The 17,090-nt window shown below is 42.3% G+C and overlaps 1 protein-coding gene across 4 annotated transcripts in view; it reads left to right on the top strand.

The window, feature by feature from the left end:
* Positions 1-8,777: 8,777 nt before the first annotated feature.
* Positions 8,778-17,090, top strand: part of LOC118375825 (bone morphogenetic protein 1-like) — a 51,945-nt gene continuing 43,632 nt past the window's right edge. The window contains exons 1-5 of one of the 4 annotated variants that reach the window (XM_035762435.2): positions 8,911-9,055; positions 14,498-14,632; positions 16,065-16,178; positions 16,389-16,544; positions 16,820-16,937. In XM_035762435.2, coding sequence (XP_035618328.1) covers positions 16,109-16,178; positions 16,389-16,544; positions 16,820-16,937 — 344 coding nt within the window. In that variant the 5' untranslated portion in view covers positions 8,911-9,055; positions 14,498-14,632; positions 16,065-16,108. Of the gene's footprint in view, positions 9,056-14,497; positions 14,633-16,064; positions 16,179-16,388; positions 16,545-16,819; positions 16,938-17,090 lie in introns of all 4 variants that reach the window. The other 3 variants (XM_035762436.2, XM_035762432.2, XM_035762433.2) reach the window with 3 other exon arrangements.

Genomic DNA, 17,090 nt, shown 5'->3' with positions numbered 1-17,090 from the left:
GAAGACCCAGAGTTACCTCTGCTGGAGAGTTCATTACAGATACCAGCCTCAGAAATTGCAGCGCCAAATTAAATGCTTCACACAGTTCAAGTAACAGACACATCTCAACATCAACTGTTCAGAGAAGACTGTGTGAATCAGGCCTTCATGGTCAAATTGCTGCAAAGAAACCACTACTAAAGGACACAAATAATAAGAAGAGACTTGCTTGGGTCAAGCACTGTCTGTGATTCATTTATAATTCAAAGCACACTTAACCCTCATGGCTACAACAGCATTCTGCAGAAATACGCCATCCCATCTGGTTTGCGCTTATTGGCACTATCATATGTTTTCAACAGGACCCTACCCAACACACTTCTTGGCTGTGGAAGGGCTATTTGTCCAAGAAGGAGAGTGGATGGAGTGCTGCATCAGATGACCTGATCTGCACAATCACTCGACTTCAACCCAATCTTTATTTATATATATATATATATATATATATATATTATAAGTCAGTTAAGAACAAATTCTTATTTTCAGTGATGACCTAGGAACAGTGGGTTAACTGCCTTGTTCAGGGGCAGAACAACAGATTTTTACCTTGTCAGCTTGGGGATTTGATCTTGCAACCTTTCGGTTACAAGTCCAACGCTCTAACCAATAGGCTACCTGCCGCCACATTAGATGGTTTGGGATGAGTTAGACTGCAGAATGAAGAAAAAATAGCCAACAAGTGCTCAGCATATGTGGGAACTCCTTCAAGACAGTTGGAAAAGCATTCCAGGTGAAGCTGGTTGAGAGAATGCAAAGAGTGTGCAAAGCTGTCAAAAAATATGGAGCTATCCAGACTCTGCCTAGATCTGGCCGTCCGACGAAACTGAGCAACCGATTAAGAAGGACCTTGGTCAGGGAGGTGACCAAGAACCCAATGACCACTCTGACAGAACTACAGAGTTCCTTGTCTGAGATGGGAGAACATTCAAGAAGGACAACAGTCTCTAAAGCACTTCAACAATCTGGGCTTTATGGGGGAGTGGTCAGACGGAAGACACTCCTGAGAAAAAGGCACATGGTAGCACACCTGAGAGCTTAAGGTATGAGACAAAAATTGGTACTCTTTCGCTTGAATGCAAAGCACCTGTCTAACACTATCCCTACCGTGAAGCATGTGATGGCAGCATCATGCTATGGGGATGCTTTTCAGTGGTAAGGAGACTGGTAAGGATAGAGGGAACAATGAATGGAGCCAAATACAGGCAAATCCTTGATGAAAACCTGCTTCAGAGAGCAAATTACCTTTGACTGGGGCGAAGATTTACGTTACAACAGGACAATGACCCCAAGCATACAACCAAAGCAACGCTGGAATGGCTTCAGAACAAGAATGTGAAAGTCCTTGAGCGACCCAGCCAAAGCCCAGACTTGAATCCCATTGAAAATCTTTGGAATGACTTAAAGACTGCTGTTCACCACCGCTCCCCATCTAACGTAACAGAGGTTGAGAAAATCTGCAAAAAAGAATGGGAGAAAATCCCCAAACCTAGATGTGCAAAGCTGATACAGAAATACCCAAAACTACAAAGTATGGACTCAGGGGTGTGAATACTTATGTAAATGAGATATTTCTGTATTTCATTCTCAATAAATTTGCCAACTTGTTTTCCCTTTTTTTTTAAGTCAAAGGGTATGAACACTTTCTGAAGGCACTGTATGTGGGTATTATTGACGGTGGCTTCTGATAGCGGCTAATATTTAATATAATAGAAACGGTAAAAACATATATAATAGTCTAGGCACATAATTAAAACATTCTAGAGTGCATAAATCAACTCGATATGTTCGGCGCTACTGTCAGTGCGCATCGATTTCCATATAGCCTCGGCTTGTGTTTCCAAATTTCACCCCTGCAAATGATGAAGCCACAGGCATATAATAAAATGGTGGAAAAACGACAGCTATTTATACTTCACGGTGGAAAAGGGTCCTGTACAACACCCCTCCTACTCCCTTGCTGCCTGGAGGTGAGCCCTCCCCTCATTTGTCGCCACACACCTCCATCAAAGCTCATTAAGAACAATCACATGCACCTGAAAGAGGTGGGCCTACCCCTTTAAATGCCCCCCACCTGCAGTTATTAGCCCCCTTTCAACCAAACTAGCATGTGACAGATGCGGTCATTGACAGTGAGTATCATACGAATGTGGTGTGTGGCGGCCAAGTTGGAGTTATTCCTTTTGTTAGGTTTCTGTAAATACATATTATATTTATCCCTACAGCATGGGTGCTAATTTGTTTGTGCTTGTTGTATCTTTGAGCCTTCCAGTTTGGTGACATGAGTATAAGTGTTTGCTCTTTATTGCCCAAGTTAATGGCATAATGTAAAAACAATGTCTTGTTTCTATTCACCCTAGTGAAAAAATCTTCATCCCTTACCTACATCACCATCTATCACATCTGTTAACTGTAACACCGTCTACTACAAAGACCAATGATACAAATCTATTCAATAAAAGATCCATTGGCTACCCTCTCTTTGTGTTCGTCCAGACCTACCTACTGCGTTACCTCCCACCCATCCTACCCTCTCTTTGTGTTCGTCCAGACCTACCTACTGCGTTACCTCCCACCCATCCTACCCTCTCTTTGTGTTCGTCCAGACCTACCTACTGCGTTACCTCCCACCCATCCTACCCTCTCTTTGTGTTCGTCCAGACCTACCTACTGCGTTACCTCCCACCCATCCTACCCTCTCTTTGTGTTCGTCCAGACCTACCTACTGCGTTACCTCCCACCCATCCTACCCTCTCTTTGTGTTCGTCCAGACCTACCTACTGCGTTACCTCCCACCCATCCTACCCTCTCTTTGTGTTCGTCCAGACCTACGTACTGCGTTACCTCCCACCCATCCTACCCTCTCTTTGTGTTTGTCCAGACCTACCTACTGCGTCACCTCCCACCCATCCTACCCTCTCTTTGTGTTCGTCCAGACCAACCTACTGCGTTACCTCCCACCCATCCTACCCTCTCTTTGTGTTCGTCCAGACCTACCTACTGCGTTACCTCCCACCCATCCTACCCTCTCTTTGTGTTCGTCCAGACCTACCTACTGCGTTACCTCCCACCCATCCTACCCTCTCTTTGTGTTCGTCCAGACCTACCTACTGCGTTACCTCCCACCCATCCTACCCTCTCTTTGTGTTCGTCCAGACCTACCTACTGCGTTACCTCCCACCCATCCTACCCTCTCTTTGTGTTCGTCCAGACCTACCTACTGCGTTACCTCCCACCCATCCTACCCTCTCTTTGTGTTCGTCCAGACCTACCTACTGCATTACCTCCCACCCATCCTACCCTCTCTTTGTGTTTGTCCAGACCTACCTACTGCGTTACCTCCCACCCATCCTACCCTCTCTTTGTGTTCGTCCAGACCTACCTACTGCGTTACCTCCCACCCATCCTACCCTCTCTTTGTGTTCGTCCAGACCTACCTACTGCGTTACATCCCACCCATCCACCCAGTTTCTTTGAACTTGCTGAAAGATTTAATCTGATTACAAAAAAAGGTAACTGTAATCAGTTATGTTACTAGCATAGTTGTAATCGGATTGCATTAGAAAAACTAGTTAACTACTTGGATTACTTTTAAATGTCTTCTCAATTACATTTGAAGAAAGCCACAACTTTTACGTTTTTTCCACCTGAGTGAATCTGGGACCACTATGATAATGTTTTTGATGGCTCCTTTCGGTCTTCCAATGTCTGTTAAGGGGAACTAATAAAACATGTAATTAGAAGTAATCTGAGTTCGGTTAATCCCAAAGTTACGTTACTATTTTGGACTGGTAACTGATTACATTTAGTAAGTAACCTACCCAACCCTGGTCTTATCGATACCGCTAATCAATTTATAAATTAGTGCATAGAGATTGGTGTTTTTCTACTCGGAACCAATGGGTTGCTCCACCATATTCAGAGTTTCCTCGCATGTAAAGTTAATGGAATTATGAGTGCATTAAGTCAAGGTCGGAATAAGGCGTTTCTGTAAATACACCTCTGCCACACCTCCATTTCTATGATCTCCACCCCAAACGAATAGCTGGCTGGCACATGCTTTACCTCATGCTTATATTCAAGGTCAGAATAAAGTAAAATTTACACGTGGGTAACTCGGGTCTGATTCCCCCATCAGATTCCATCAGACTCGTTTTGCATTAATATCATCATCTATTCCTTGTTAGAGGTTCCCCTTTGAAGTAATCTTTTGTTGATTAATTTTAGGCTGATAAGATACAATCCCGTCACCACCAATATCAATACAAGCACATGCACGTGTGCATATACACACATCAAACAGCCCCGAAGCCATTATATGCAAATGCATTTGGGTGTATGGGTCCTCTGGGCCTGTGAAATGACATTTAAACATGGGTATTTCTGGAAGACAGGAATACACATGCTGAGACATCAGTCATTGAATATTTCTTCTTTGGGTGCAGTTTGAAGTACGAGATACCATAACCACTCACAGGGATGGCTAACACTTAAAGTGCATTCGGTCTGTACAGATTCATGTAAAACGGCTTTTAGTTTCTTTGCACTTCACTTAGGGGTTGATTAAAATCTATGCCTTTTTTATGTGTGTTTTGATTTAAGCAGTTGTTAGTATTTGTGTAACTGGCTTTGCAGGTGTGGCTCCGTTGCACACATTGAATACATTTAATTAAACTGCTGAAAACCCTCCCACTTGATAGCCAACACAATTTATTGTGGAGTATTCATTTAATATGGTTTTCAGTACATTTATCTAAAGCCATACCTTTAAAACGAGATAAATCTACCATAATCTTCACTAATCATGGAACGATAATGACAGCTGTCCAGTTGTGTGAACCGTGCGCCAGGCTCCAGGTTTAAACAGCTATGTGGAGACTGCGTTCCAAATTGATTCGAAAAGGCTACATATCCTATATTATTATACAATATTAGCCAAATATCATCCACTATTGCTAGCAGCCCACAGAAACCACCACAAAGACATTGTAGCGGTCCTATGTGTAGCTGGTGTAAGGAGTCAGGCGCAGGACAGCAGATATGAGTACTTAAAGTACTTTACTCAAAAATTCTAAATATACAAAGTAACAATGATAGCCCACAAACACGGACCAAATACAATAAACATTCACTCACAAACACAACATGGGGAACAGAGGGTTAAATAATAAACAAGTAATTGGTTGAGTGAACCTAGGTGTGGTCCTTCTGTAGCTCAGTTGGTAGAGCATGGCGCTTGTAACGCCAGGGTAGTGGGTTCGATTCCCGGGACCACCCATACGTAGAATGTATGCACACATGACTGTAAGTCGCTTTGGATAAAAGCGTCTGCTAAATGGCATATATTATTATTATATATTATGATAAGACAAAGACAGAACAAATGGAAAATGAAAAGTGGATCGGCGGTGGCTAGAAAGCTGGTGACGTCGACTGCCGAATATCGCCCGAACAAGGAGAGGGACCGACTTCGGCGGAAGTCGTGACAGACATGACCTGAAAGAAAGGTAAATGGAATGGAATTATCCAAAATTTAGGCTACGAATTGAAGGAAACTAACACTAAAGTGACAGTATGTGGCCAAACAGTACGTGGACACCCCTTCAAATTAGTGTATTCGGCTATTTCAGCCACACCCGTTTCTGACAGGTGTATAAAATCGAGCACACAGCCATGCAATCTCCATAGACAAACCGTGGCAGTAGAATGGCCTTACTGAAAAGCTCAGTGACTTTAAACGTGGCACCGCCATAGGATGCCACCATTTCAACAAGTCAGTTTGTCAAATTTCTGCCCTGCTAGCGCTAGATCGGTCAACTATAAGTGCTGTTATTGTGAAGTGGAAATGTCTAGGAGCAACAACGGCTCAGTTGCTAAGTGGTAGGCCACACAAGCGCACAGAACGGTACCGTCGAGTGCTGAAGCATGTAGCAAGTAAAAATCATCTCTCCTCGGTTGCAACACTCACAACCATGTTCGAAACTGCCTCTGGAAGCAATGTCAGCACAAAAAATTAAATGGGTTTCCATGGCCAAGCAATCCTAAGATCACCATGCGTATTGCCAAGAGTCAGCTGGAGTGGTGTAAAGCTCGCCACCATTGGACTCTGGAGCAGTGGAAATGTGTTCTCTTCATTATCTGACAGTCTGATGGACAATTCAAGGTTTGGCGGATGCCAGGAGAAACGCTGCCTGCCCGAATGCATAGTGCCAACTGTAAAGTTTGGTGGAGGAGGCATAATAGTTTGGGGCTGTTTTTCATTGTTCAGGCTAGGCTCCTTACTTCCAGTGAAGGGAAATCTTAATGCTACAGCAAACAATGATATTCTATACGATTCTATGCTTCCAAATTTGTGGAAACAGTTTGGGGAACGTCCTTTCCTGTTTCAGCATGACAATGCCCCCTTGCACAGAACTAGGTCCATACAGAAATGGTTTGTCGAGATCGGTGTGGAAGAACTTGATTGGCCTGCACAGAGCCCTCACCTCAACCCATTTGGAACGAATTGGAACGCCGACTGCAAGCCAGGCCTTATCGCCCGAAATGCAGCTGTAGGCAACATCTAAATTATTGCCTCCTGTAACCTATCAAAACTAATTTCCTGTTAGAAACTATCACTTATTTGAAGAATATAAAATCCTCCTGTAGCATGATTATTTTATTCCTGCAACAAAACTGGTCAAATTAAGGTCCCACACCTCTACTGTGGCTGAAATAGTATTTGGACATTGCAATAAAGAGATCATCCATGTTGTTAATATAATACATGTCATGTCAGCGTCATGAATCGTTAAAATGTCGACAAAGGTTTTCAATGACTGTCACGCCCTGACCTTAGTTATCTTTGTATTCTTTATTATTTGTTTAGGTCAGGGTGTGACATGGGTGGTTTGTTTAGTTTTTGTATGTCTAGGGGTTTTGCTAGTCTAGGTGTTTATATGTCTTTGGTTGCCTAGATTGGTTCTCAATCAGAGGCAGCTGTTTATTCGTTGTCTCTGATTGGGAACCATATTTAGGTAGCAATATTCCTTGGTTATTTTGTGGGTTGTTATTATATGTTTAGTTGCCTGTTCTGCACTAGCCATATTGCTTCACATTTTGTTTAGTTCTGTTCAGTGTTCTCTCTTTATTAAAGAGTTATGTTTTCTCATCACGCTGCGCCTTGGTCTCCTCTTTATGACCACTGTGACAATGATGTATAATATTAACATGAATGATATCTTTCTTGGATTGAGGAAGGAAATAGGTACACTGCTGTTCAAAGGTTTGGGGACACTTAGAATTGTCCTTGTTTTTGAAAGAAAAGCAGAAAATTTTGTCCATTAAAATAACATCAAATTGATCAGAAATATAGTGTAGACATTGTTAATGTTGTAAATGACTATTGTAGCTGGACACGGCTGATTTTTATGGAATATCTACATAGGCATACAGAGGCCCATTATCAGCAACCATAACTCTTGTGTTCCACGTTTTGTTAACTAATCCAAGTTTATCATTTAAAAAAAGGCTAATTGATCATTAGAAAATTAGAATAAATGAAAAGATGCTGGAGGAGTGCTTGACGCCATCTGTCAAGCATGGTGGAGGCAATGTGATGGGGTGCTTTGGTGGTGGAAAAGTGGGACTACAGGGTAAAAAGGATCTCGAAGAATGAAGGATATCACTCCATTTTGCAACGCCATACCATACCCTGTGGACGGTGCTTAATTGGAGCTAATTTCCTCCTACAACAGGACAATGACCTAAAGCACAGCTCCAAACTATGCAATAACTATTTAGGGAAGAAGCAGTCAGCTGGTATTCTGTCTATAACGGAGTGGCCAGCACAGTCACCAGATGTCAACCCTATTGAGCTGTTGTGGGAGCAGCTTGACCGTATTTGTGTGAGGTACTTCAGGAAGCATGGGGTGAAATCTCTTCAGATTACCTCAAGAAATTGACAACTAGAATGCCAAAGGTCTGCAAGTCTGTAATTGCTGCAAATGGAAGATTATTTGACAAAGAAAAGTTTGAAGGACAAACTGGTTATTCAAATAAAAAATCCTTATTTATAACCTTGCCAACGTCTTGACTATATTTCCTATTCATTTCGCAACTCAATTCATGTATGTTTTCATGGAAAACAAGGACATTTCTAAGTGTCCCCAAACTTTTCAACAGTATTGTATATGATGCTGTTAGGTGTTGTCCTATTAACTCTGGGGTTGAGGAGATCACAATGTCCAATATGTTGAACACACATTTAATCAACAAGGGCTCAGGCTATAGACATTTAATGAAAGTAATATAGGGCCCGCTGTCACCCAGGTCTAGGCTAACTGGGATAAACCAACCAACCATTCAGCTGGAAATGTTAGTGAAATGGGTCAGTTTATTTATTCAGTTCACCTAGAGCATTGGATAGTTTTTAAACCCTAAACTCCAATTTACCCCTAACACCCCATCTAAATCCTAACCCCATACATCCGGCCCCTAGGCTATAAACCCCTATGACGAAAATAACATCCTGTATGGGTTCATACATAAAAAATAGGCATTTTACAAGTCTAGTTTACAACAAGATTGCACTAGAAAATTGTGTTGATTAAAAAAAAACTGAATTGGCCTGTGTTGGTGACCAGGGTGCAGCTTTGTGTCACGACCTCCAGTGTGCTAAGTTTGTAAGCTTTTCTATGGGATGTTGGCCTGGCGCCCGGGTATGTTAGCGAATCACTGATCTAGAATAAAGACATTGTGGAGAGGCAGCACCGTGTGTATAAACCCGCCCTCAAAAAAAAAGAAAGATTGCGTTTCCCCAAATCCTCTCTCTCTACCCGCTTTTCCTTTCTTTTCTTTCCTTTTAATTTTCCAAAACTCTGCTTTTATTAACTTCAAAATATGACTTTTATGCCGAGCTATTTGTTACTGCTATCAGGTCTCCGCGTTTTACTTACGGTTAATTTGGATGTGGAAACAAGTAACTTCATTGACCTAAGCGCCCCAGAAGTAATCGACTACAAAGATCCCTGCAAAGCTGGTAATGTTACTATGTTTCATATTATATGGGATATTTAATTACAGTTTGCTTTATCTGGATTCCCTTTATAGATAAGACTGCATATTGGGCAAGACCGAAGTGATGGTTGATTTAAAGGGACAGGCAATGAGTTGAACTTGTTTTCACAAGCGCGCCGCTCGAAGGTGAAGCACATCACTTACGTAGTATAGCATCAGCGTGTAAAGTTACCGAAATCAATTATGGTAGAAATGATAATAAACTCGAGGCCAAGGCCAACCATATCGTGCATGGTGCGCTGGGCATTGTTCCACAGTGGTGTGTTAGGGGTTGTATGGAACACACAGACAGCTGTCAAATCCAGACTGGGCTGAAAAGCCTTTGTCCATTAATCAATCAAGCATCACTTTGAGCTTGCTTCAATACAATGTTCTCTGTTATGTGAAGATCATTTATCCTGTTTTACCTTCTGTAGTGTATGTAGGAGGCTGGAATAGAGCTATGGAAGACTTGAATAGAATGGCCATGGAACATGTCAAGTGGGGGCATGATGAAAAAGATTCAAAACAGAGGATATGGCCTTTTGATGAATCTAGGCGTGCTAAATAACATTGGGCACAAAATGTGGTCATAAAACCTGTGTGTGTGTGTGTATATATATATATATATATAAGACATAACATTGTTGGCTGGAATAGCTATGAAACTGTTTTAAAGAACTGGGTGCAAGAGATGATAGAGTCAAAACAAGGGACAAAGCCTTAAAGGGATATTTCACCTATGACTCTGGGTTCGTTTTGATTGTGTCCAAGGCACCTCTAGGTCAGTGAGATCTGTTTCACACATATTGACCACCGAGAAGTCATGTCTGGGTTTCGCGCACCGAATTATACACCCGATGACCTTATGTGGATGAGATCTGAACATTAACGTAGTCCCGCTTTGTGGCATTTCACAAAGCCTCTATGTTATGATTATCGTTCTATACATTTGTGTTCGTGTATACTTTATATGGTTGTCCTTGTTCGATAGAGCTATTGGACATTTCCAGCGATGTTCCTATCGGCATATTTATTGTTAGATGTACAAGGTGCCACATTTTCTCTCAGCCTATGAAAGCCTACAGCTCAGCGTGGGCCGGTGCTTCCTGCTCTGGCCCTGTCATGCATCGTGCATTTGCTACGAATGCAGGAACTTGTGGTACACTATAAGCAGACTAATACATAGGAAGTCGAAACTTCCTGATCCTACCTGTGAAATTAAAATGTGCTCGTTCTAGCTTGTGTTGAGCCCCTTTTTAAATGTGTATGACAAAGTCTTGATGTTTTTAATATAGAGCTAAGGTGAAATGTCCATTTAATTGAATCCATCAATTTAAACACACAGGACTCTAGGGTATGTAACAAGGTACTTCATTTTGTAAAAGGGTCTGCTCAGCCAGAAGACTGTTATCCACAATGCTATATGTATCTGTGACCACCTGGGTTTGAACTAAGGTTGAATATTTTCCCGGTATTTTACAAATGTTCCATCCCGAAAATTAATCACTAACACGGTATTTCCCGCCAAAACCGGAAGTGTCATTCAAAAGCATTTAAAGGATATAAATAACCCTGTGTCTGGATTTGAATATAGTTTTAATCAAAAATTCAAGCACGAAAATAAAATACAATGATGTGCTTTCTTGGGTAAATAAATTAAACAAGCTCCAGTAGACTAATCTTTTTCAGTGTGAACTGTACTGTATTGTATTATACTGTATTATATGGGCTGGAATTAGGCACCTCGTTCAAACCATGATAAAGCAGAGAGAACATTCTGGTGCAGCACCATGTGTCCTACAAAGTATAGTGAATTTGGTTATCATTTTTAAGAATATTTCCCCTAATAATATTAGCCTGCCTACCTCTTTCTGTAAGAACTGATGCTGATGATGAGAAGCAGGAACGGAGAGTGAACATTTAATCAAGCACAGACAAGGAACAGGACAGGAACAGCGTCAGAACAGGGGGAACAAAACAACATGATGACAATAATGCTGAAGTGGGGGACAACCTCGGGAACAGACAGATATAGGGGAGGAAATAAACACAGGTGAGTGAGTCCAGGTAAGTGTAATGGATCGCTGATGCGTGTGACGAGGGGAGCAGGTGTACGTAATGATGGTGGCAGAAGTGCGTTAAGCAGGGCAGCCTGGCACCCTCGAGCACCAAGGAGGGAGAGCGGAAGCAGGCGTGACAGTACAGTACCCCCCACTAGGGGCGCCACCCGGTGTCCCGTCCGGACGAGCCTGATGGGCCGGCCGAGGCATGGGCACTGAAACAGCCAGTCGGGGTGAGACAGCTTGATGAGCCCGCTGGGACGTGGGAGCCTGATGAGCCGACTGAGGCATAAAAACCTGGCGATCCGGCTGAGGCCTGACGTGGGATGGGCGCCTGCTGAGCTAACTGGGGCAAGGAAAAATCTATGAGCCGGCTATCTCGTCCCAACTGTAAAGTATGGTGGAGAGAGCATCATGGTTTGGGGCTGCTTTGCTGCCTCAGGGCCTGGACAGCATGCTATCATCGACGAAAAATGAATTCCCAAGTTTATCAAGACATTTTGCAGGATAATGTAAGACTATCTGTCCGCCAATTGAAGCTCAACAGAAGTTGGGTGATGCAACAGGGCAACGACCCAAAACACAAAGTAAATCAACAACAGAATGGCTTGAATAGAAGAAAGTACGATTTCCGGAGTGGCCCAATCAGAGTTCTGACCTTAACCCGATTTAAAATGCTGTAGCATGACCTTGAGAGCGGTTCACTCCAGACATCCTAAGAATATTGCTGAACTGAAACAGTTTTGTAAAAATGAATGGTCCAAAATTCCTCCTGACCGTTGTGCAGGTCTGATCCGCAACTACAGAAAATGTTTGGTTGAATTTATTGCTGCCAAAGGAGGGTCAACCAGCTATTAAATCCAAGAGTTCACATACTTTTCTCACCCTACACTGTGAATATTTACACAGTGTGTTCAATAAAGACATGAAAACATATAATTGTTTGTGTGTTATTAGTTTAAGCAGACTGTGTTTGTCTATTGTTGTGACTTAGATGAAGATCAGATCAAATTTTATGACCAATTTATGCAGACATCCAGGTATTTCCAAAGGGGTCACATTCTTTTTCTTGCCACTGTATATATAGGGCTATAAATCAATCTTGAACAGGATGATCTATTTTGGAAGCAATTTGAATGGAATTGATGGAGAGAGAGAGACTGCAAGAGTGTGCTCGCTCTTGCACTCTCTGCAGCTGCAATAAACATTAAAAAAATTAGGTGACCCTGAAAGCCAGATAGAGATGTGTAAATTAGACTCACATTCGGTCATTATACTACTGTAGCATAGGCTATGCTGCAGCAAATGTAGGTCCACCTGTCACAACAAAAAGTTACCATGATGAGATGATACTGATACATACTGAGATTGGCTGTCGGTCCACACCCTGAGCATTGAACATGCAGTGACTAGAGAGAAGGCCGTAGAGAATCCAGATTTAGACATTGCATATAATTTAAAAGTTCCATTTCACATCATGTTCATATAAATCATTTATAATATTTAATTACAATTTATTGGTTTCTCACAGTTATTTATCCTGGGAAAAGGGAGTGGTTTTAGGTGGTACATTTAGGTAAATCTCAGTAACCGCTAACCTAGTTTGAACTCAGATAATCTGAGGTTGTATTAATCCACGGAGCTTCCTCAGAAAATGTACACTCAGACAAGGTTACTCATCATGTGAGCGTGGTTCACTGAATCCCCTCCATCATACTTCAATGCCATTTGGCCTCTTCCTCCTCTTCACAATGACCCCATTAGCTAACAGACTAGACATCAATAGATCAAACTCGGGTCACAGCACCATTGTGATCCACTCCAATGCTTTTTATTTGTATTTAATAATACATTGACGGTGCACTGAATAGGCTCCCTCTTCTTGGAGACCCAGTTTACAATTGTGTTCAACTATCTGGTTCCCCACATCTCTACTCCCCTCTTTTCTTCCCTTTCCTCTACCTCTTTTATATCACGTTACTCTCATCTTCTCTCCACCCTCCCAACCTTCCCCATATTTACTTTTCCCTCTCCATTCTTTATTTCCTCCTTTGTCCTGTTCCCTTCTTCCCTCTCCCCCCTAATATCATCTCTGTCCTCTTACTTCTATCCGTCTCTCCGTTGCCTGGAGACCCGAGGTCATTGAGGCCATGACAGAGTAGTCCTCGGTTGGAAGCCTGTGAAATCCCACTGGCTGCAAGGCATGTGCTGAGCACTGTAGGCCTAGGTCTGCAGTCATTTACAGTCACTCTTTGCATGAATGACTTTGCTTCAAAGGCAGGGACAACCAGGGCTTATTGCCAAAGTACTTAGTTAGGGTTACTTAGACCCAGGATTTGGTGGTTCACTTCTCCATAATTTACTTTCCCTTGCCCCATGAAGTGGTGCATCATCACCCATGTACAGATGTAGGGTCTTAATTTGAGCCAGATTGTTACAGTAGGAAAATAATCCTGCAGCAACAGGAAATGTGAATTATTATGTGGATTATAATTAATGGACATTTTTGTAGGGGTTTATACACTTATACAAACCCTTAAAAATTGAAATCGCAAACTTCAAAAACCTTTTCAAACCTCAAATACACTGCACGTTTTACATTTCCAGCAACTCCCGTGTAGATTTGGCCTTGTATATTAGGTTATTGTCCTGCTGAAAGGTGCATTTTCCCTCCCAGTTTTGTTGGAAAGCAGACTAAACCAGGTCTTACTCTAGGATTTTGCCTGTAGCTGTATTTTGTTTATTTTTATTAATAAAACATCTCTCTAGTCCTTGCCCATGACAAGCATACCCATAACATGATGCAGCCACCACCATGCTTGAAAATATGAAGAGTGGTACTCAGTGATCTTTTTTTTCCGCCAAACATAATGCTTTGTATTCAGGACAAAAGTTAGTTTTTTATCACATTTTTTGGCAGTATAATTTAAGTGCCTTGTTGCATGTTTTAGAATATTTTGATTCTGTACAGGCCTCCTTCTTTTCACTCTGTCATTTAGGTTAGTATTGTGGAGTGCTAATTTTCCATGGACCTTATTTGAACATGGCACAGTGTGAGGGTAGCCACAAGGGAAAAGGGGAAAAAAGACAGAGTGTAGATCAATCCCACTAGTAGACTCATTCCCTCTGGACAGAAGTCAGCAAATTCCCAAGAGGCATCTACTTTAACATATTGCTTTGACTACTTAATTATAAATTCTGAGTATCATATCTGAAATTTGCCAATCTATATGTCATGCATCTCACACTTTGTGGCTCTAAAGGTTCGATTTGTCATGGCAGGTTGAATTGAACCTGTTTTCTGATCAATTTCTCTCAACTCACTGTGCTAATTAAGCCTTCCGATTGTTATGCTTTGACAGGTTACTCTAACTGACAAGTAGCAGCCTGTCTGGGTATTCAAAGAGTATGGCCTCTCAGCTCTACATCTGCACACTGCTGCACACCATCATGCCGATGTCTATGTGGTAGTATGGGTATTGGAACATGACCATAAGGTTTGTGTGGGGTTGATTAGATTACTGTATGTAATGGGGAAAAAGGGTCCATTTCAGAAAGCACGTCTATTTCAACCCCTTTCTGTACACTGAACAAAAATATAAACACATTATGTAAAGTGTTTCATGAGCTGAAATGAAAAATCCCTGTAATGTTCCATACACACAAACAGCTTATTTCTCTTAGGTTTTGTACACATTTGTTCACATCCCCGTTAGTGAGCATTTCTCCTTTGCCAAGATAACCCATCCACCTGACAGGTGTGGCATATCAAGAAACTGATTGAACAGCATGATTACAGGTGCACCTTGTGCTGGGGACAATAAAAGGCCGCTTTAAAATGTGCAGTTTGGTCACACAACACAATTCCTCAGATGTCTCAAGTTTTGAGGGAGTGCAATTGACATTCTGACTGCAGGAGCTGTTGCCAGATAATTAAAATTGTATTTCTCTACCAATGCCATTTCAGAGAATTTGGCAGTACGTCCAATCTGCCTCATATTCGCAGGCCACGTGTAACCACGCAAGGACCTCCACATTTGGCTTCTTCACCTGCGGGATCGCTGCTGAGCAGTATTTCTGTCTGTAATAAAGCCATTTTTTTGGGAAAACTCATTCTGATTGTCTCATTCTCCCCAGTGGGTGGGCCTCGCTGCCAAGTGGGTGGGCCTATGCCCTCCAAGGCCGCACCGCAGGCTGTACCGCTGGCTTTACCGCTGCCCAGTCATGTGAAATCCATAGATTAGGGTAACTTAATAAAATTGTTGAAATTGTTGCATGTTGCGTTTATATTTTTGTTCAGTATAATTGTGTTCTATTGGGCATCTCTGTTTAAGTATGAATGCACTGTATGTGCTCATACACGTGACAGTTAGTGGTTATGTAAGGGTTATTTTGCAGTGCATACTGTATGCAGGAGCTGTGTGCGCTTGTCAAACAGTAGTCTAACAGAGCCCTGAGGGCCTCCCATTGGGAGAGAGGGAAGCACCAATCACACATCAGCTCACACACCATAGCCAGCAGGCAGGGTGTGGGCCTTACTGCATAGCTTCACACATGTCAAAAATGAGGGACCTAAGCATAACATACCCCAAAGCACTGCTTTACATGCTGTAGGTGATATACTGTCAGCTTAATTCAAATGCGTACCATGCCGAGTGGCTGTAGATACGTTTATGTTTTAAATATACCAGATTCCCACCTTTACTTCCAGTTTCTTCCAACTACTGTGTAGCTATATATTCGGGTATAAATAAAGGTTTACCAAAAACAGTAGTTGTCTCCCTTTCACTTTTTCCATCTCTGTCTTCTTGCCTGTCTAAATAAGTATCTCTCTAGTTTTGCAAACTTTTTTTGCCAACTGTGAATCGCATTAAAACGATGTTTCAGCTGCAGGATGAATTCTTGGTTGTGTCTGTGTGTCTGCTCTAGCTGCCTTCCTGGGAGACATTGCTTTGGATGAGGAAGACCTGCGTATGTTTAAGGTGGACCGCATTCTGGATGTTATTCAGAGGTCCATCCAGACCTTCAACGGCACAGATGCAGGTACAGTACAGGAGCCATGCTGGACATGGAGGATTCACAATTGGGGTCAATTTAGGGTGTGTTCACATATGACTGCCATCTGAGTTGCTAAACCATGTATGAATTTTAAACGAGGGGTTACATTTGTTTTCCGAAGGTACTAAGTTCAAATTGACTGAATGACCTCAACCCTGCATGGGTTACATATCTGTTTGCATGTGTTTGTTCCAGTGAATGGTTCGTTGTCCAGTAAGAGCAGTAGGAATGACATGTCTCCAGAAAGCCATGGGCAGGGCTTTCATCGCAGGAGGAGGGCTGCCACCTCCAGACCAGAGCGGGTGTGGCCAGATGGGGTCATTCCATATGTAATCAGTGGGAATTTCAGTGGTGAGTTCTGACTAGGAGATAGAGAAAGACCTTAAATTGACTTGATTTTCAGATGCTTCATTGATTGTTAACGTCTCTCCATCTGTCTGTACATATCTATAGTATAGCTACATACCATAACTTTGTAGCATTATAGAGAATAAATCATTATTTGTTTGCTTTTGATGTTCAATCATATAAGTTGTCTACTAATGTACGACATCAGTAATTCAATCCACTGAGACTCTCAGTGCAGTCCTTGATTAGGGCACTTGAAGGACCACCCTCCCTTTTAGGCAGCCAACGAGCGATATTCCGTCAGGCCATGCGTCACTGGGAGAAGCACACGTGCGTGACCTTCATTGAGAGGACAACGGAGGAGAGCTACATAGTCTTCACTTACCGGCCGTGCGGGTGAGTGACAGACTATTGTTGCAATAGGCTATAGACGGGTTAGCTGAGAAAGTAACCCATATGAAGCTCATTCTTCAATGCGGCAGAAGGTTGTGATTCTAGATGGCCAGATAGCACCAATGACAAGAAACTGCGATGTGGGGAATTTTAAGT

The sequence above is a fragment of the Oncorhynchus keta genome, chromosome 12 (assembly GCF_023373465.1).
Source record: "Oncorhynchus keta strain PuntledgeMale-10-30-2019 chromosome 12, Oket_V2, whole genome shotgun sequence".
Lineage (NCBI taxonomy): Eukaryota > Metazoa > Chordata > Actinopteri > Salmoniformes > Salmonidae > Oncorhynchus > Oncorhynchus keta.
This window is presented reverse-complemented; position numbering and strand designations above follow the sequence as displayed.